General features: G+C 39.5%; 1 protein-coding gene across 1 annotated transcript; it reads left to right on the plus strand.

Moving 5' to 3' along the window:
* Positions 1-908: 908 nt before the first annotated feature.
* SUN3 (Sad1 and UNC84 domain containing 3) lies at positions 909-18,285 on the plus strand. Its single transcript, XM_007072713.4, has 12 exons — positions 909-1,021; positions 5,029-5,126; positions 6,225-6,312; positions 6,730-6,791; positions 8,556-8,656; positions 10,946-10,986; positions 12,855-13,014; positions 14,567-14,651; positions 15,559-15,674; positions 16,280-16,447; positions 17,231-17,323; positions 18,024-18,285. Exons 1-12 carry the CDS (start codon positions 909-911, stop codon positions 18,168-18,170), a joined length of 1,272 nt encoding a protein of 423 aa, XP_007072775.3. The 3' UTR covers positions 18,171-18,285.
* Positions 18,286-21,815: the final 3,530 nt, after the last annotated feature.

The following is a 21,815-nucleotide window of genomic DNA, read 5'->3' on the forward strand; positions in this document are numbered from 1 at the left end:
GAGCTCCCGTTATTCCCACTGTAACTGATTGCCCAGACCATCTTCCATCTCCTTTCTGATTGCACAGCACCCCTCTGGCAGCCGTAGCAAATGCTTACCTAGAAAAGTAACAGGAAAATATTTTTGACTTTTCTGATGATTCCGACGGTCTCTAAAGGTGGCTCCTGTTTCCTCTCTTCCTATATAGCAGCAACTACAACTGGAGGCAGCCAAGCTACTTTCTCCTTTTGCAGACATGCAAACTCTTGTTTGCAATGAAGGACCTGGGTATCTATAGAAACAACTAGTGGAGACAAGAGACTGTAATCTGCCAGCTCTTGACAGATTGTAAGAAATGTATGGACCTCAGTTTGGGAGCTCCTGCCCTTAATGCTCATTAATGAATTCAGGGAAGTCCTCTGATGTATGTATCAGAGATGGTAATAATGGTTTCTTCTGGTCCTAAAATCTAAATGCCAGTGGGAATAAAAGGAGTTCAGCCTTTCACAGGAGACAATGTTGGAGGATTCAGCTCCATGATATTTTTTCACTTGTTGAATCTCTTGAAATAAGAATGTTGAACGTATGTCCCATCTTTCCAGGCTGAGCTCAGGGACCTTATGCTTGGCTTGTTCATTATGATATCACCAAGAACAGCCTGTGACATATTTAACAGCACTGAGTAGGGCAAAGGACATTCTAGGTTGACACCTCTCATTATGATGTTATTCACTCTATCCTGAAGGCAAGTGCAGTACAAGGACAGCTTTCCTTTCAAAGAAGACTTACAATTACTAGATATTACCTTATTTTAAATTCATGATTAAAATTGTGGGTCATAAATAATAATAATAATATGATTAATGCCTGATTTCACCTCATTTGCATGCTCCTATTCTTTCAGTGGTGAGTGCAAAGCAAATAAAAACATGTACAGAATTCCAAAGTCTTCAGGTAGCACCTATCTACCTCAGGATGAAACAAGCCATGGCACCAATAGTGACAGCTCAGACACAGAAAATCAAAGCCAAGATCTAAACTGGTATGGATACTTTTCTTTTAAAATATTCAGTCTCTGTTAACTTTTGTCATATGTATACAAGTTATACGAATAATTATAAAATCTTTTTTAAAGTTCTTATGCTCCCAAATACACTTACCACTCCTTCATCCATTTAAGAAGAAGAGAAAAGAGAAAAATAAAACAATGGCATATTCTCAGGGCCCAATCAAGTGCTCATTGAAGTCAGTGGCAATTGTTCCATTGATTTCAATTTGTCCTGGGACCTAAATAGGATTTGATTTTGTTTCAAATGGGCAAGGGAGGTGGTAGTTATGTAATATGATATGTAAAGTCATAAACATTTGCACTGCTCAGTCATATAATCTAATAATTTACAGATATTAAATAAAGCAATTCTGTTTTGAAGCCTGTAGATTAACTATTTAGTAACATCTAAGTTATTGAGTAACTTAGTGTTACTGTCATTTATGTAAATTGTGGTTTGGAGGATAGCCATTCTTCCTCTGTCAGTAGTGTGTTTTGCTTCCGTTATTTCAAGATGCTCCATTTGGCAGAAATCAAGTTGATTCTTAATCAAGTTCTGTTTTATGAAGTAATGTCCTTTATTTAATTAGGGATGTGACAAATATTCTATTCATATGTGATTTGTATGCAAATATTGCCATTTTAAAAGGATTTCTATCTGGCCAAATCGTGAATTTGTGAGGGAAAATATGAACAAAAGAAAGCAAAACTTTGTCTTGGAATCTTTTACTGTTTGAGACAGTAGGCCAAGTACCCATTTTTCATCTAACCAAATCGTTTGCTTTTCCTGCATCTCTGACCATGTCAGGCCCTTTTTCAGTCCCTTCACTAGCTTTCTCTTGATTGCCCCTCACATTTAACTTGAAAAATGTATTCTCTCCTGAAAGGCCCTGAAAACTTTCCCCATACCTATTCTTATTCTCAACTACCATCCAGCACTCTCACTCCACCCTTCAGTCTGTCCAAGTGTCCAAGTCACACCATTTATTGCCCTCCTCACATTCTTTTCTCACTCCCATCTCTTGTCCTTCATACATGGTGACCTATCTGCCTAGAGCATCCTATCTGCTAGTTAAATACTGGTACCCTCCAGGGATCTGTACCTGGACCAGTGCTGTTCAGCATATTCATAACTGTTCTGGAAAAAGGGGTAAACAGTGAGGTGACAAAGTTTGCAGATGGTACAAATTTTTTCAAGATAGTTAAGTCCAAAGCAATCTGCGAAGAGTTACAAAGGTATCTCACAAAACTGGGTGACTGGGCAACAAAATGGCAGATGAAATTCAATGTTGATAAATATAAAGTAATCCACTTTGGAAAACATAATCCCAACTATACATACAAAATTATGGGGTCTAAATTAACTGTTATCACTCATGAAAGAGATCTTGGAGTCGTGGATAATTCTCTGAAAACATCTGCTCAATGTGCAGAGGCAGTCAAAAAACTAACAGAATATTAGGAACCATTAGGAAAGGGATAGATAATAAGACAGAAAATATCATAATACCACTATATATATATATCCATTGTATGCCCACACCTTGAATAATCTGTGCAGTTCTAGTCATCCCATCTCAAAAAAAGATATATTAGAATTGGGAAAGGTATGGAGAATGGCAACACAAATTATTAGGGCATGGGACAGTTTTCGTATGAGGAGAGATTAAAAAGACTGGGACTTTCAACTTGGAAAAGAGACAACTAAGAGGGGATATGATAGAGGTCTATAAAATTGCGACTTGTGTGGAGAAAGTGAATGTGGAAGTGTTATTTACTCCTAACATAATACAAGAAGTAGGAGTCACCCAATGAAATTAATAGAGAGCACGTTAAAAACAAACAGAAGGAAGTATTTCTTCACACAACGCACAGTCAGCCTGTGGAACTTGTTGCCAGAGGATGTTGTGAAGGTCAAAGCTGTAACGGGGGTTCAAAAAAGAACTAGATATGTTCATGGAGGATAGGTCCATCAGTGGCTATTTGCCAAGATGGTCAGAGATGCAACCCCATGCTCTGAGTGTTCCAAGCTTCTGATTGCCAGAAGCTGGGAATGGACAACAGGTCACTCAATATTTGCCCTGTTCTGTTTATTCCCTCTGAAGCACTTGGCATTGGCCACTGTCGGAAGAAAGGATACTGGGATTGATGGACTATTGGTCTGACCCAGTATCGCTATTCTTATGTTCTTATAACCCAGACTGCATGGCTGCTCATTAAGGTCCCTCCTCAAAACACTGCTCTTCCCAAAAAAAGCCCATAAATCAAAATCCTCCCTGCAATCAACTACTGAACTGAAATACATACCAATAAAGCTGAAGCAGTCTAGCAAACTTTGAATAAGCTTGCTGTTCATCAGAGGCTCTGGATCGTAGAAACAGAGAAAACTGTGAAGATACTGTACAGTACACAATGCTCTTTACAATGCTTGCTCTTGATAATAAGAATGGGTAACATGAAATTTTTGAAATTCTTTGAATATCAAATCCTTGGTCTTTCTTATTAAACAAAAATACTTGATTCTAAAAACTGTGGGGATCCATAAGAGCCATCTGATCAGGGTTACAGGCAGCAATCCTCTATACCAAGCAGCATGTGGGGAGCAGGCTACAGTGTTTCGGTGGCAAGAGACAGGTGACATTAAGAGGGAATGGATGGGACACTGGGCTCAGAGCTGGGCTGGAGGGAAGATGCTGCAGTGGGAGAGAACTGATGAAAGATAAGAGTACAGGGTCAGGACAGTTGAAAGCAGGACCAGTGGGAGAGAGCAGGTGGGAGACTGGGAAGAAGTGCTGGGACAAGATGGATGGCAGAAGCTGGGAATCTGATGGAATGAGTACAGGACATGACACAGTATTTGTGTCAAATTTCAGAAGCAGATTTGTATAAATTTGAATCCAGCAAAATGGCCAGATTTGTGTACCAGCAGATTTCATTTTGAGATTCATCACATCTCTGCTTAAAATTTTAAGCATGTTGTAGATGACAAAGTTTATTAGACTGCTAAATATTTTTGGACCATATTATAAAATACTGTCTCCAAATCTCTGAATGTGTGTACTGTCACTACTCATGCTGATAAAAAACACCTTATCTCATCTTATCTTTCTCCTTTGAACATTCAATTAATTTGACCAGGAGTTTCACTGAAGAACTACATTTCTGCACTGTGAAGCCTTCTTAATCTCCCATAGTACAGCAACTGCAGTGTTTTATAGAAAATGCTGGATGTTAGTAAGGGTAACATATGCGCTGGTCATTGCTGCCTCTTCTTCATCCCTGAGGGATACAGAAAGGCTTAGTTTTAAAACATGCAGTGTGTCAATTAAAAATTGCAGGTATGGTTAAGTGTGTTTATTGCAGGTTGAACACCTACAGTCATAGCAAATAGTATTCACTACAGATTGTACTCTATTCTTTATCTGATATTGTTTGTTAATTGCCTAAATATATTCCATAAATAGAAAATAAGTTGAAAACATTACGGTTGCACAGTTAAACACTCCAGAGTCAGGCAAGTTGCATGTGCAACTTAAGTGCTGGCATTTCCTGGCTTTTAAAGTTTTTATGTGACTTTAAAGTTTTTTTTAGTATAGGATTTTTAATGGAATTTTAAAAAAGATTTATAAAACTAAGGTAGTTTCTTAATTATTTTTGTTCATTATTGCCAAATTCCAGAGCCAAGTGATAGTCCAATTAGTTGAATTGGCTGTTAGGTAGATAAGCTAGAGAACACAGGGTAAAGAACTCTGTTTCCTGGTCTGTGAAATGGTAATTAAATCAAGGCTTAAAATTTTGCCTCCCAGTGTTTACATGTATAGTTAATTGTACCCATTTGGATAATTGTCAGTCAGATATGGGTAGCTAGGCATCTAAATGAGTGCAACTGTGGGTGCAAATACTTGTACCTAAGTTCTAGAGGTTGTTTTCTTCTGTTGTTTTGCCTGCATCTGGCCACTCATACAACTCTTGGATTTCTAAAGCCCTTTTCTATTTTCTAGGCTATCTCAAAGACAAGGACCCACACCCAGTAGTACTGAAAGCCAGACCCCTATTAGTCTCAGGCAGGAAGATAGGCAGCTTCAACGCTCACCCAAGAGTAAGTTCAAGTGATTAGTGATTGTAAACTGTCTAGTTATATGTTGTGCACTTACAACATTTCTGTTTTATAAGTTGTTCTGTTGTACGTGTTTTTACATTTTTGATTGTTTACGCACCTAAAGAGATGTTGTTGATAGACACATCCTATAAGGTGGGGGGAAATATATTAAAGCAGAACTGAATTAGGACCATGTTAAGGTTGCATGGCTAAGCAGTCGAAAGTCAGGAAGTTACAAAGTTGAGGTTGTGTGTGCCACATTAACTTTATTTCCTTATATCTATGCATGACAATACAGCCTTTAATTACATATTCATGTGCTATTTCACAAATAATTCCATGTAATACCATGTAATTTTTTCTACAACCCTAAATGCACAGGAAGCATCTTATAGTATTATGTACTAATCAGACAAACAGAGTTCATGGCAGTTATTTATATATAATATTGGCAGAGACCAAAGCTAGAGCTCCACAGAACCCCTTGTCTCATTCACTGTGCACCTTGAAGGACTGACCTTATAATGTTGGAGACAAAAAAATAAAAAGATCATTGTGGAAGCTCCATAATGGATCTAGAGTTAAGGTTCATTGAGATCAGGTTAGTTCAAGTGGAGTTAACTGTTGCATTGAAGAGAAGACCTTAGTGGTAAGGATACTTGAGCCAGAAAGAAACCAGCTGGACGTTTTGCAGAGATGGTGATAGGGAACACAGCAACATCTCTTTATTTTATAAACTGAGAAAATGTGATCTAGAACAACTGAGCATATGTCTTTATTGGAAAAAAGAAAAAGTGTGTTTTTAAACTTGGGTTAAAAGATCAGTGAACATACAGGGTTAACAAACAGCTCCAGGTCAAATCCAGGCCCTCCATCTACTTTAAAATAAGGTGATAATCCAAATTAAAAGATGAGTTGCCATGTCTTCACTGCTATGCTAACCCAAGTTAAGAACACACCTTTTTTGCAGTGAAGACATAGCCTGAGAGACAAACATGAACCCCATTATGCCTATTTTGCAGCGACTTTTGAGAGTAGAACTGCATTTTTAACTACATCTGAGCTCATTTAACTGTATTCTTGTTGCATGTTTTCCAGAAGGTATCAGGCTTGTCTTCCACTTGCTGGGGCTATGCATAACAGTTCTGTGGCACTTTGTGTTGAGAATCTGCGGCGCTTTTGCAAGGTAAAAATGAACAAGAATCTTTTTCTCAAGGATGGGTGGGGAAATAGATAAATGCAGGTGGGCAGTAGAGATAGATTGGTATTAATCACACTCCCAAACCTGACAAAGAATTAAGAGAGTGATTTACATTGGTGTCAATCCAGGCTCTTGCTGAAACCAATTCTGGGATCAGGGGTCACAAGACGAATCACTAATTTTAATGTCTCTTCAGTTTTTGATATAGTGCCTGAATCTCCACTGCAGAAGTTAAAAGAAGCTTCACCATTAATTTCAATAGGTGCAGGATCAAGCCCATGATGAAGCCAACAATATGGGCTTCAAGAAATCCTAAATAAACTTTTTGCTAATACAGAATATGTACATGAAATGTGTGGATGTTGCTAACTTTATGCTTTCTTTCTCCTTACTGTTCCCCAGGAAGATTTGGGCTCGAAAGATTATTTCACTGGTGCTGTTCCTCCTTTCTTTATTCTTTTTTGGTGAGTTTCTATAAAGTACAGAGTTAACTGAGACTCTGTAAGGGGGACCAACTTCTTTGCTCTGCCCTGGCCCCTTTGTGCTGCTTTGACAGAGAAGCCCAGCTGAGAACTGAAGTAGGCAGTTGGATATCCAAGCTGGATCTGCCTGCCTCTTCCCAGAGAGTGGATGGGAGGGAAACTGATGTCGGGGTGGGGAGACCCAAGTGCCCTCTCCCAGCACAGCCGTATGGAGCCAGAATTTTCCCAGGCTTGAGGAGCAGCAGTGATTGGCCTTCACTCACCCCAGGAGGCAGAGAGCCCAGCTTGGGAGGAAGAGCAGCTGCTGGGGGCAAAATCTTCAGAGCCTCAGAAGCCCATGAGATATCACTAACTCTTTTTATTTAACATAATGAAGAAGAAAAAATGTCTTTACTGACTATGGGGCAATGGCACTTTGTGAAATTGGGGGTCCCCAGGGAACTGTTTGTGTTGTTTAGATTCAACTGTTTTGTATCTTTTCTGATAGTTATAAACAGTTATTTAAAATGAAGTTAATAAAAAGAGGGAAATAAAAATAATTAAATAGAAATAGGCGGTAGTAATTTTTTGAAATAGGTGGTAGTAAAAAAAATTAAATAGCGGGAATTCCACAAAGTTAATGAAAACATAAGCAGGTAAAAAAGTGGAAATAAGCAGAGGTTAAAAAATAAACAACAAATAAAGCTACTGTCCAGTTTCATCAGAAATTATGTTACCACCTATCTCATCCTTTTTCTTTCACCACTGCTTACAGTTTGTTAAACCCATTAATTGTCTCTTATCTCAATTTTTCTCCTGTGCATAAAGTTAAGCATCTGTAATTCTCTACAGGTTCATAGCCAAAAAATTAAGTCCATGTGTAATTCTTTGCTGGACCAGTAACTTCGACTCTGGTGTCGCAATGAGATCTAATGAGGCAGATTTTTGAACGTGCACAGAGCTCCACTGAAGCCAGTGCAACTGTGTGTGGCCACAAGGTCCTGCCTGTGTGGAGATCATTGCAGGACTGAGGCCACAATAATCCCTGTTCCAAAGAACTGTCTTTTTATATGACCCCCAATCCTGCAAATCCATACCCTGGTGAATAGACCCATTAACTTGACAGTGAGTAAAGTCAAATACGTGCTCTCAGGATTAAGGCCAATAAATATAGGGGACCCTGATCCTGACTGTGATCCGTAGGCGATACTTCTATATAAATAAAAAATAACACATGTAATACGTGAACAATTTAATGTAGGATAAGCCTTAACTTTTGCATTTGAAAATTTATTTTAACGTTGTAAACCATAATGCTCCATTAGCATATGTTGAAAATGTATTTTCAAAATTTTTCCCCAGGAAAGAGTATCTCCCCAACTCAAAATCTATAAGAATGTCATTTCACCCTCCCTTGCAAAATATCCAGTTTGGAAACTCAAGTGGAGGGATGGTATGAATGTAGAAAGGGAAAGGAGCCATAAAGGTTGATTTTGCTTATTGAAATGCTGATGACAACTAATACAGCCCTTGGATGTCCCTCAAGGCTGCATTTTACATCCATCCCAAAATTAGACCCCAGTCTTGCAAACACTTAAACGTGTATTTAATTTGACTTTGGTGGGACTATTCACTGATAGCTTTACTAAAGCTAAGCACATGTGTAAGTGTTTGACAGATTGGGGCCCCTTGCTTTTGAAGAGAATAATCTGCTGGACATGATAATGTTCTAAATTTAAATAAAGTTGTTCTTTTTATGACTAACAGGTACTTACCACATGAGATTGCTTGATGGAGGAGGAATTCAGATGTCCAGGGGAATATATAATGGCTTTGTCCTCTATGATTTTAACCATTTCTGGAACAAGGTGACTTATGATTAGATTTAATCAAATAAGGACTGCCACTACCAGTCTAGTGCTAGGACAGAAAGTGCTTACACAATAACTTGCACCTTCTTTCTGTGGGGTTTCAGGTACTATATATTGGAGACTCCAGTATCTTGGGATTTAATTATATTGCATTTAGCCACACAATAATAATTATTTTGTTTCCGGGTCTGCTACTTTTTTACTATATGCCTTTGAACAAATCACTTGGGCTAACATTTTCAGAAGTGGCCTTTAATTTTGGTCTTCTTCATTTTTGGTTGCTCAGCTTTAGATATCTGGGATCCCATTATCAGACGTACTGAGCCCCTACAACTCCAGTTGAAGGCACGTAATTAAACAAAAGGCTTTATAATATAAACACTTAAAAGAAAACTCCTTTTGTTATAGTTTCAGTATTAGTTAGGGCATGGCTACACTTGCAGATGTAGAGTGCCGGGAGTTAAACCAGCTCTCGGAGACAGCAGCAGGGAAAGCGCTGCTGTGTGTTCACACTGTGTTCCTTGTGACTGTGGAGCATGTCCACATTAGCAGCTCTTGCAATGCCACAGAGAGCAGTGCATTGTGGTAGCTATCCCAGAGTGCAAGTGGGTGCAGTGTGCTTTGGAAAGGGTTTGCAAAGCATGGGGGGCCGAGTGTGTCAGCATACTATCTTGTAAGTTCAGACAGCGGCAGGGGGAAACCCAACATCAGCCCCCATGCGCGCACACACACACACACACACACACACACCTCTGCAGCAGGAGCATTACACAGTAATGGTTTGCTTTGTGTCCCGGAGCAGATAAGCATGCAGGCTGTCAGAAACGGAGCTTTGAAAGAGGGTATCCACGTGCCTGCAGCCCAGTTCAAACAATGACCAGAGTGGCCAGTTCAGGGGATTATGGGACGTTTCCAGAGGCCAATCACAGCGCAGTAATGCAACATGTCATCCACACTGACACCCTAGCGCTCCAGCCAGGACACAGAAAGCTCTATGCTTCTCGTGGAGGTGGACTACCAGGAGCGCTCCAGATGCAGAGTCCAGGCTCTCCAAGTGCCTTGCCAGTGTGGACACCTCAGGAGTTAGGGCACCCGGGACTGATTTAATATGCTCTAACTTGCAAGTGTAGCCAAGGCCTAAGACTTGTATCAAAAAGAGAAACTGGAATAGTAACACACTTTATCATAGAGAGTAAAAAGAGTATGGCCACAAGTATTCCAGCCTTTCCTCATAGATAATATATTTACTTGTGTCAGAAGACAGTGAAGTAATGTTGTATTGATAACGTAGAGGAAATCCTTGGTTACAGGGGCCCCAAAAAACAACTGGAAAAGAAAAGAGCCAAAACCTAAAATGGAGATAGTCATGGAGAAGTTTTAGGGAAGGTTCTGACCTCCAGTTGTCTGGCTGCTATTCATTTGACCCTTTTTCAGAACTGTAAAAGCTGGTTAGAGAGGGGAAAAAGTTATTGGATTGAGAGTTTGGAAGACATACTTTGAGGATAGGGTGGTTTGATGGAAGTTGACATAAAACTAGATGGAAATAGGTGTGTCCTTGATGTATCAATTAATTTTTTGTGTTAGCAAACTAGATGGTTTGTTTCCTGAAGGGTCTTAACCAATATCCAGGAGCCTGTCATGTAAATTCTTCTTTTAAATAATTATTATTAATAAGAAAAGTAATGTGTAAAATTCTGGATATTGCTTGCAATCAGATAAGTTTGAATTATATTATAACAAACATTTATCTAACAGCAAGATTCAAGTTCCAGTGTTTTCCATGCTCCCTCCACAGGAAAAGATGTTTCTTTTTATTCAGATGTCTCTTACTTCCAGTCTGCTTGCTGCAAAAGAGCAGCCTTTATGGAATAAGCTGAGACATTTACAGACACAGAAAAGTTGAAAATTCAGTACACATTTTGTGTATATGTTTACCGAGATGATGATTGCTTCCTATGGTGGTGGTTTGTTTTTAATAAATTATATTTACCATCTTAGAATAAATAAATCAAATGCATGATGGGAGACTGTGGTATCTGCTTCATGAATAAGGAATTGTCCTGCATTAATCTTATGATCTATTTAATTGTCTTTCTCTCCTGGGTATTTATAGGGTGCCAGTTACTGTTGTATGTTAGTGTTAAACACTTGTAGTATGTAGGCATTGTGTCTCTGAGTGTCTACCATCTCATGTTCCTGTAGAGAGTGATTGCCTCTCTCTGCAGGAGGCTCTGTATGAGCAGTGTTAGTGTTTGGAATGAATGTTTTATTAATATTTCCATTTAGGATGAATCAGAGATATATGGAATGGATATGGAATCTCTAAGGTAAGGTGGATTTCTGGATGACTACTTGACTCATTGCTGTAAAGGAATTCAAACCCTGAGCACAACAACTGCACAAATGGAGGAGTTGGGTCTCCCACAAATTTTATACACATTGATGATGTTCCCAATCCGAAAAGTATCTGTAGGGATTTTTTTCTCCCCCTCCCTTAAAATCCAGAGGAAGGGAAGATGTTGGAGCTGGCAGTTTTTCTCCCCTGTCTTACAGGCATATAAGTTACTCATGTGTACAACTAAATAAGAAGGAAAAACTGCTTGCACTTCCATCTTCCTTGGGTGTTTGCGGAGAAGCAATAAAGATTATTATTCTCCTACTGTTCAGCTTTGTCTTCCTTGTGGTGGAGGGACGGAGAAAATCTTTTGCTGGTTCCCTCCATATTCTGAAATGAATAGGAATAGAAACTTCTGATTGTTCTGCCTTCCTGTAAGGTGGAATAGAAGCTCCTCTGTACACCTTTCCCACTGTAGGTGGAGGAAACCTTTGCTTCTTCCCGACCCTATCCTGGTGGTGTAGGAGCTGCATGTGAAGAAGCCCTGCATGGTTAGCCAAGATCAGAGGAATAAGAGGATCCATGTGAGAATAATCATCCAAGTCACTAAGGGGAGAATATAGGAGTATGGAGGGGGGAAAGAACAGCTGTGGGGCAAAATGAGAAACTAGAACACTTAGGGTAAGAAGGTCGTTATTGGGGAGAGAGAGTGAGGGGGGGAAGTGGTGGACATGAGGAATGAAGTAGAAAAATGTTTAACAGAACAAAGATATTTAAAGTGGAATACAGGAAGATCAGAAGGAAGGAATAGAAATTACCAAAACCGGTGCAGCAGATACACTAAAATGGACTGTAAAAGGTATGAATGAAGAATGGAAAGAGAAGGAAGAACAAAAACAAGGGAGCCTTATCAAGCAGCAGTTTTTGAAAAGTTGATGTCAAGATGCTAGAAAAATAACATGAATGTTTAATTATATAGGAGATATTAGGGTACTATACAGAACTGTGTAGGCTGAAAAAGTGATGGGAGCTTTGGAGTTCAGGTAGGAGGGGGGCATGGGAACTCACTGTTCCCATGTGTAAGGAAAGGGGGACATTTTTTGTCTAGTAAAATATGTTTTAGAAGTTGTTGCAGTGGTGACTGCACTTTTTAATATGTATTTTTCATTGTTTTATATCTGTTTGTGGTCTGTGTCAGAGATGTCAATTGAGAGATAAGAACTGAGCATATTCTTTTGTGGCCCTGTGTGCCATTTGTGTGAGTAGTTTTTAATCAAATGTAACCTGCTGCTGGCTTGGTCTGCATTCCAGATAAAACCGGTTTACTTTTTCAAGCATATGTTCTTTCTTGTTTTGAAATGCTCTGAAATCTTTGAAAATGCAGGTTATTGCATCTTGTATGCCAGTATTTTCCAGGCAGAATCCTTATTCTTTTGTCCATATTTTATTTTTTTTTCTACATCAAACAAAATCGTAGACCTTCAAACCCGCCCTTACACATTTTTTAGGATAGTTGCGGATATGCTTCCACTCACCTCCGTGTTACTCAGGAAGCAGGGTAAAATTTTTGAAAGTGCCTAAGTCCTATTGAAAGTCTATTGGACCGAGGGTCCTAAATTGTTTAGATATACTTTTGAAAATTTTGCCCACGGGGCAGAGAGGTAGCTTCGCCATCTGAAGGTATTCGAACTGGTATTGAAGTCTAGTTTTCCTATCACTTACAAATTGATCATCTGGAGCACATTTCTTTAAAGGTATAAAAAAAGGTGTCTGTTGCCTGTCTCTCATTCTCATGACATACTGCAAGCCAGACAGGCCAGGAAAATAGTGTTTTCTGTCACTTTTTCCCACTTTTTTTAGGCAGGCAAACCATGTTTTGAAAGAAATCCAATCTCTTAAAGAGCAGGTAGATAAGCTACAGACAGAGCTTCATACTCTGAGACAAGGTACAAAGGACATCACCCAGCGTGCTATCAGTGAAGCCCTGGAAGGGAGTGAGATCAAAGGCGTTACAACATGGGTAAGAGGACATTGCAGGATTTTGTAGGTAGAGATTTCTATCTTTCTTTGTATCTACCACAGTTCCTTCTCACACATTTTTTATATTTCATTGACATATGTAGTGTAACAGTCTTGGGAATCCAGGAACAAATGTTCACCCACAATAAAAAATTTCTCTTTGGACTGCAGACTTTTTTGCAGGGTAGCTGGAAGGGTGGGATAACATAGGTAGGAATTTCCATCACCCTAACCATTAAAAGAATACCATCACCTCCTGAACAAAATGTATACTACATTAGACATTTGAAGGAACAATAGTCTAAGCTACAGTACTGATTTTTCACTTTTACCCCGAGAGAATGATCTGGTGGAAAATTCATAAGGAGAACCTGCAACTCAGTCTCCTGAGTCACTTCTGGTACCGTTGGGCTCCCTTTGGTCCCTGTCAGTGTTGCCCATGGGAGACCTGGCTGCTGCCAAGACTTTCCCGAGCCTCTCCCCAGGGAAACTCTGTATGGAGGGGCTATTTCACAGGGCTTGCAGGAGATATTATGTATGTCCTCCTAGCCTTCCACAGTCTGTCCCACAGGTCTGTACAGGGGATCCTCAGCACAGGTAATATTGTCTAGAGAATCTGTCCTTTCATCTTCAGCAGCTGGTCTTTGATGTAGAAGTGAATAGTATGGTAAGGGTTTCCCAAAGGCAATCTTGTTGGCAGTATGCACTCGGTGTTCCTGAGGACAGAGTATATCGAACATCTTTGCTCTTTTGAGTTTTGTTCTATTTCTTGGAAGTTACAGGAATTTAACCAACTGGTGTGATCACTCGCTTTTATGAACTACTTGGTGGGTGGTGATTAAATTGCACATATATAAGGGGTCATTATATAATGACACGAGGGGTCATTATATAGGTAGTTACCACTATTATGATATAGTAAAACAACTGCACAGAAGGAGGGCTATACACACTCTCCTACAAAGGTGGCTATTGCCAAAATTATAGAACAAGGTGAACACAATAGTTTTTTGACACTTTGGTTGAGATTCCAGGTGGTTTTCAGAACCTCTAACAAGTGGTCTCTGACTCAAGAGATAATACCTGCACTTGATACCAGGCATCCTCACCCAGCCTCTTAGGGTATGTCTACAATTTGAGCTGGGGGTGTAATTTCCAGTGCAAGAAGACATGCCTGTACTAGCTGTGATCAAGCTAGCGTGTTAAATATAGAGTGTAGCCACAGTGGTGTGAGCAGCAGGAGGGGCTAGCCACCCCAAGTACATCTTAGCTGTTTCAAGTATATACCCATCCATTTCATTGTGCCATCGCGACTACACTTTATTTTTAGTGCACTAGCAACATCTACACTGGGGGAGTTAGGGATTTTTTACACCCCTCACTGCTGTAGCTATGTCACCCTCAATTTTAAGTGTAGACCAGACCTTAGTCTAATATAATGGTTACTTCATGATTGTTTTACACGTACTTCAGATTGTAGGTGACCTGGTGTGTGTACTACTTTCAAAGTCCTTTCCCCTCTCACAGTTCTTACCTTTTATATTCTTTCACAGACTGTTAAAAGGATGCTGAATAAAGTACTTGAAAAGCTGGATGAAGACCAAGTCCAGATGCCTGATTATGCCCTAAAATCAGCAGGTATTATTATTCTCCCCAGTTAGAATCAGGGTCCCCATGCTGTTATGCACTGTAAAAGCATATAAGAAGACAGAGTCCTTGCCTTCAAAAAGCTTACAATCTAGTTTAAGACAAGATTTACAAATGAATGTCACCTACACTAGGAGGGAAGAGGAAGAGAGGACAAGGGTCACAGTAAAATAAGATTATGCATTTACATAGTCTGACAATGTTCCAAGCCTTTTTATAAAAATGAACGCATATTTTATATTGTTTTTATTAATCACTATTTTCAGTATTATTACCCACCGCCTATTATCAATTTTGAATATTTTAATTAGCCACCATGGCCTGTTACTATAGAGAAGGACAGAATAAGTGAAAGAGAGACAAATACTGTTGCTAGAAATCAGTCAAAACCTGTGCTTGTTCAGGTCAAAGTATGGTAAGAGCCGACATTCTTATGGTATTACCAGTGCGGGAAAGCTGTGCCAGTGTCCCTTCATGCCCATTTGAGAAGAGTATATGGAAGTAAGCACGTGGGGAAGAGAGAGCTATAAGAATTATGGCTGGTGTATGTTGATTGAGTCACATAAAAGAGTTGTTTGATAATGGATTTTTTTTCTGAGGGTCACATGCAGTGATGCATGTCCAGTTTGAATGAGTCACTCACATAAATGATAATTGTATTACAGGGTTTTGTTCTCTATATATTAGGAGTTAAGCACCCAACACCTAGTGTTGGTCATTAGATCCTCTGTATATTTCACATTGTTAGGAATACCTGCTATATTAGAGAGGCAAAGTGAGTCCAACCTCTGTTGGTGAGAGAGACAAGCTTTTGAGCTTACTTAGAGCTCTTCTTCAGGTCCATGTAATGCTATATGTGAGATATTATCTCATTATGGTATGAATATTTTAATTTCAGGTGCCAGCATTGTTCAGTCCAGAACTACTAGGAGCTACCGTCATAATAGAGGAAAATTCTTTTGGTTATCATTTCCAATGCTGGTTTTTGTAAAGTCTCCAGAAGTTATTCTTCAGGTAGAAATCAAAATAAAAGAAGTCTTGAGAGTTTCCTTTACCCTTTCCTCTCTTCCTTTTGGGTCTCCTATTCCCACTACCATTCCCCATGTCTGCTTTCCCTGTTCTTCTCTCCGTACTGCTTGAAGTTCAGGGAGGGATCAGTGGAGTAGAAGGCCAGCGTATGCTGCTGTATTTCATGACATTTTTGCAGACAAACCCAGGTTGGCACCACACCACAAGTGAGGGAAAGAGAGAAATAAAAGCAACAGAATTAAGAATTGGGACCTGGGAATAAACATAGTTCATAAGTGCGGGAGGAAAGGGAAGACCATGGTACTAGAGCTTTTATGAGTGGTGCAGCCAGTACAGTCCGTCTGAATACTGCATCGTGGAACTAGTATTTATCCTCAGCATTAAACAACATATTTTATATTAATTAGACTCTAAACATATGAACTTTGTGATGATTTAAATATCATTGGCATGTTTCAAGATAGATTCTAAGGTGCCAAAGGAATCCCTGGTTTCAGGGATTCCACTGATTTTAGTGGCACTATACCAGTGATACCGTTAGCCACATGGTTGCCTAAACCAATCATCATTGTTTTGTGTTCTGGTTTTAGCCCAATAATTATCCTGGGGACTGCTGGCCTTTCCCAGGAAGTCAGGGTGAAACTGTCATCAAACTGGCTGTGGAAATAATTCCAAGAGCGGTTACAATGGAGCACATTCCCAAGAAAATCTCCCCTACAGGAGAAATCTCCAGTGCTCCTAAGGACTTCGCTGTCTATGTGAGCATCTTCCTTAGCTTTTTATATAAGATTTCTAAGAAGGGGGAAGGGAAGTATGGGGGAAAATATAGGAAAAAAGCAAGTTCTGTATATTTCCTTCACATCTACAGCTCACTCCATGTTGTAGGAAGGGAGCAATTCATATATATATAAGCACAATCAGCACAATCCTTGTTATTCCATTTACTCTTAAAAATGAGACTTTCCCATTCCTGCACAACCTGCTGTGTCTACATGCTACCTATAAGAGAAGTAATGTGATTTAGGGGATTCTGCACAGGGCTGGGTACTAGGAACTTCTGATTTCCAATCCTGGCTTTGCCATTAACTCACTCAACCTCTCACAATTTCCCCAACTATAAATGGGGCTAGTACTTACTTACCTATCTCACGGGACTATTGTGACTATAAATTAACCAAAACATGAAGTGGTAACTAGTAGGCCACAGCTATCAGGCTTCTCCTGATATTTGTAACTTTGGAGCTGTATTTGAAATAAATCGTTGGTTTATGAACAAGAGTGATATATTTCATGTGTTGTACCATCTATGTTTGGATTTTTTGGATATCCTGTGATACCACCATCCTGGTCAAACCTGGCTTTTGGAATGGACTGGTGCTACAAGGACCCTTGTTTTATGGATTTAGCACATCACTGTGCATCTGGGATATCATGTCATGCCTTTTGTTTTAACTGTCTGCATGAAGACAAAACACATTTAAACGTGTTGTAATTGCGTTTTCACTGTCTTTTGTTTTCTCCATGCCTGTGTTTTTCCGCAGGGTCTGATGGAGGAAGATGAGGAGCAAGGAACTTTCTTAGGACAGTTCATATATAACTGTGAAGGAGATTTATTTCAAACATTCCAATTGAAGGTACATTAAGGAAGAGGGGACGTGACTGTGAGATTAAGATGGATTCTATTGCTTGAATTAGGGGGTTGTTTGAGTTTCCCAGCAGCAGTGATCTGGAGAAATAGCCCTGGGTGGAAAGGATTGTAATTTAGTCTGTAGTTCTGTCAATGGTGGCTTTTAAACTAACAATTTTTCTGCAGCGCTATTGCTGGAGTCTAACCTGCTGTGTTACCTGCAATGAATTTGGGCAATCTTCCCAAAATCTTTCTTAGTCTGCATAAAAAGAAAACACCTCACATACCACCAGAATATTGGTCCATCAAATTAAACATTACTGATCATTGTAAGGAAATCTTTTTGTTACAGATTACTGAAAATAAATCTGTTCTATTTAAGTGCTTGTCTGTGTAGAAATTCTGTGCACAGACCTCACATGGATATCAGTGGGATTTCTACATGTGGTAGAGTCAGCCTCTAAGTGAGGAGAACTTCATAGAGTTACTTTGCTTACTGAGGCAGGCTAGCCTATTTTGTGGCTATGGCTCTATAATTACTATTTTAAAGTACAGTTAGTAGAGGTATAAGCATCTTCATATCTTGTGGGCAATGATTTCACATGAGTAAAATAGTGAACAAGTCACCCCTGCATGATGCTAATTGTTGATCGGCAGTGAAAGATACATAAAGTAAAAAATAATAGCTTTAATTTCTTTCCTTTCAGAATGAACTTTCTGAATTCATGAGGTTCGTGAAATTGAAAGTGCTAAACAATTGGGGACACCTAGAATATACCTGCATTTATCGATTCAGGGTACACGGAGATCTAAAACATACCCAGGAGTTCTTTGAACAGAATCCCACACCTTAGGAACTCAAAATGGCAACAACACCAGCAAACTAAAAATGAAATTCTTAAGATCCACTCCACTTCATCACCCAAGTGAAAGGGTGTCCATAGAAGACAAAAATAGAAAAATAAAAATGCAAACAAAATTATTTTTGGCAAAATTGTTTTTATTCTTCAAAATGTTGTTGTTTCTATAGAAAAAGGTACAGTGTGTATAGTAAATAAATAGTATTTGTCTAATATTTCTGAGATTGCCTGGGGTAGGAAATTTGAATCTGAGCAAAGAGGGTTCTACAGGGCAGGATTTAACCTTAGGTGCCCCTAGGCACAGCATCTTCAGCACCCCCCCCCCCCGCCCCACCCCACCTACAGTTGACCTTCATATTTTCTGTAGAAAAATGAAATTTTTAACCCACTTTTAATTTGTAGGTGTCCCTAGAACACTGGTGACCCTAGGCACGTGCTACTGTGCCTAATGGGAAATCCGGACCTGGGATTCTAATGAGATAGAAATATGTCAGATGGATTTTTCTTCAAATCTAAATTATTAACCAGAGAAAATTTAGTGTTTTTTTCCTTTCCCCTTGTTTATCCCCCCCCACCACCCCGTTCCTCAGACGTTCTTGTTAACTCCTGGAAATGTGCTGGGAATGGCCCATCTTGATTATCACTGCAAAAGGTTTTCTCTCCCCCCACCCCACTCTCCTGCTGGTAATAGCTCATCTTAAGTGATTACTCTCCTTACAATGTGTATGGTAAACATCCATTTTTGCATGGTCTGTGTGTATATAAATCTCCTCACTGTATTTTCCACTTTATGCATCCGATGAAGTGAGCTGTAGCTCACGAAAGCTTATGCTCAAATAAATTGGTTAGTCTCTAAGTTGCCACAAGTAATCCTTTTCTTTTTCCATAGAGATGGGCTCTTTGTATTTCCTATCAAAGCTTTCCCTTCTGTTCCATGTGGCATTCTTCTTTGCTTATCCTCTGTTGACCCACAGTATTGGTTAGGGGCTCCTGAATTCATAGACAGTGATTGATCTTGGAGAGTTTCAATCTTCACCTACACCTTAAACTCCTGGGGGCAGTTTCTCAGCTTACGTAAATTGTCCTAGCTCCACTGACTTTGCATTAACAACTTATACCAGCTGAGCATCTGCTCGTGGGATGCTATTTTTTCCTGGTGCATCCCCAATCTCCTCTCTCATTTTCACATAATTTCAATGGAAGTTAGGAGCCTAAATGCTATTGAGGATCTGGGCCTGTATATTCCTGTTGGTGAGAAGAGAAGCTTATGTATTATATTCCCCAAGTTTTTTACCAAGGCAAGACAATTTGCTATTAAAATCCCACCAAGTCACACAGTTATTTTATTATGTATATGTACCCCTCTCCCTTTCTCTCTTCAGCTTCTCTCTGCCTTTTAGTTTTTGATTTATTAACTGTTTTTTTACAAATAGGAGAGCTGGCATTCACCTCTTGAACATTTAATGCACCACCTCTGAGACATGCCATTTTCTATCCTCATAGGATTCATCCAACAATATTAACAGCAACAGCATTGCAGCTTAGTTGCTGACTATCTGTGACATCAGACAGTAAGTTTAATAACAAGATCTAGGAGGCACTTGCATCAATCTTGTTATTTATTAATATCCACCATATGCATTACTCTTGTATAATGTTTCCCAAAGTCTCTGATAACTCCCCAAAATTCAGCCAGTAACCAAACTAGCACAATGTAGTTTTATGGTCAAGTTAGGTATTGCAAATTCAACAACAAAATAATTGCAAAACAAAATAAATAGTCCGCTTTCCACATACGCTGTCACTTTGTGCTGTATGCAAGTCCTCTGACTGGATTTGAGTTTCTCCTCATTCTTTGTTCTTACAGCTTGCTTGCTTGTTTGTTTGTTAAGAATTTTGCATTTATATGTAGAATTATCTTCCAGTGCTATTGTCTCTTTCTTATGATTATCTTTTGTGATTCTTCTAATAATATTTTAATGATTGCTCCATCCATGTTAAATTAAGTTCTTTTTCGGGTTCTGTTCTATTTGGTTAATGCTTACATTGGTTTAGTATTGTATTTCTGTGTGTTCATTATGAAAAATGAAAACAATTAAACAAGAGAAATGATAAATCTATTTATTTTGTTTTGCTTTTATGTCAACTGTATTATTCACAACCCCATAGCTATTTTTAGTAAAACAAGCTAGAAGTAAATACTCCTCCGGACTAAGAGCTGCAAAACTCTCATTGAAGTAAATATGTCATTGTAAAACCTACTGCTTTTATTGGGAGGCCAGACTGACACCAACATGCCTTACCATTCCAATGAGTATTTGCCCCCTTAGACTATTCCCTCCTAGTTGCTGGGAGGACATGCAGTAGGACGTACCAGTATACTGTACTTACAACACCTCTAGCTTCCCCCTCAGCTGCTCGCAGGTGGAAGATAGCCTTATTTCATCCACTACACCCACTGTTGCTTTCCATGAGAGGAGCCTCTATCCTTCCTCCTCCCAACTGCAGAAGGTAAAGGATTTTTCCTCTTTCTCTCCTCTTTTCTTGTAGTTATAATGATTTCAGCTGCTACATGGCACCCTCTTCACACTCTGAACCACCTGCCCAGATAGTTATGGGGAGGGAGAGGATAAAGGACCTCCTAATAAGCTCCTTGGGGGTAAGAACTGTCTTATTGTTCTGTGTTTGTACAGCACCTTGCACAATGGGATCCTGGTCTATGACTGGGATTCCGAGGTAGGTGCTATGAATACAAAAAATACATGACAGCATTTTCAACAGCAGCAAGCTTGGATCCTGTGGCTTTGAGCACTGATTCCATATAGGGTTCCCCTTGTACCACGAGTCAGAGGAGCATAAATTCTTTTGTACTGTAATGCTGGGTTTTTATTAATATGCAGTACACCTGTCAAACCGTAACACAGGTGTCCCGCCCCAGTCAAACTCCCCACTTGACACTGTCCCCAGAGCATACTATGCTTGCCATCAGACTGTAACCGACTGTGAGCTCACCAGCCCCATCTAGTGTTCACATTAAATCATTTCGCTGCCCCGCCCCTCAAGGCAACTCCTAGCCTAACTTTAGTTCCTAAAAAAATATTAAGGTGCCACAAATACTCCTTTTCTTTTTAAAAAATACTCAGTTCATTTTCCCCTCTTTTCCTAACCTTTCCTTAGGCCTGATTCCCCACATGGCCACACTAGTTTTACACCAATCTAACGCCTTGATTTCCAGCAGTGTAACATTGGTGTAACAGAGTGGAGAGTCACGCACAGGTCTAGCCTCCATTTTTTTAACTGTTACCTATTTTCACTTTTTATTTTCTTGGTTTATGCTTATTTCCCTTCTTTCATATTTTGGGCCACTTCTAACCCTATGGTTTTTGTCTCGTTCAACTCCTACCTTTTTTATGTGGGTAGTTTTTTGTTCTGTTAATAATTGATACCAACTTTTCCCCTATTTCCTTTAGCTCTTCATTGTTTTTTTTTTTTTTTAAGGAAAGACGTAACATCATCACCACTTTGTACAGCAGCAGAGCACATGCAGTGGAGGAGTGCATTGTGCGAGTGATCTGCTCTCCCTGAAACACCCCCTCTATGCTGCTCATCCTGAGCTCGCGCTGGCACTGCTTTTACACC

This window comes from Chelonia mydas, chromosome 2, assembly GCF_015237465.2.
Source record: "Chelonia mydas isolate rCheMyd1 chromosome 2, rCheMyd1.pri.v2, whole genome shotgun sequence".
NCBI lineage: Eukaryota > Metazoa > Chordata > Testudines > Cheloniidae > Chelonia > Chelonia mydas.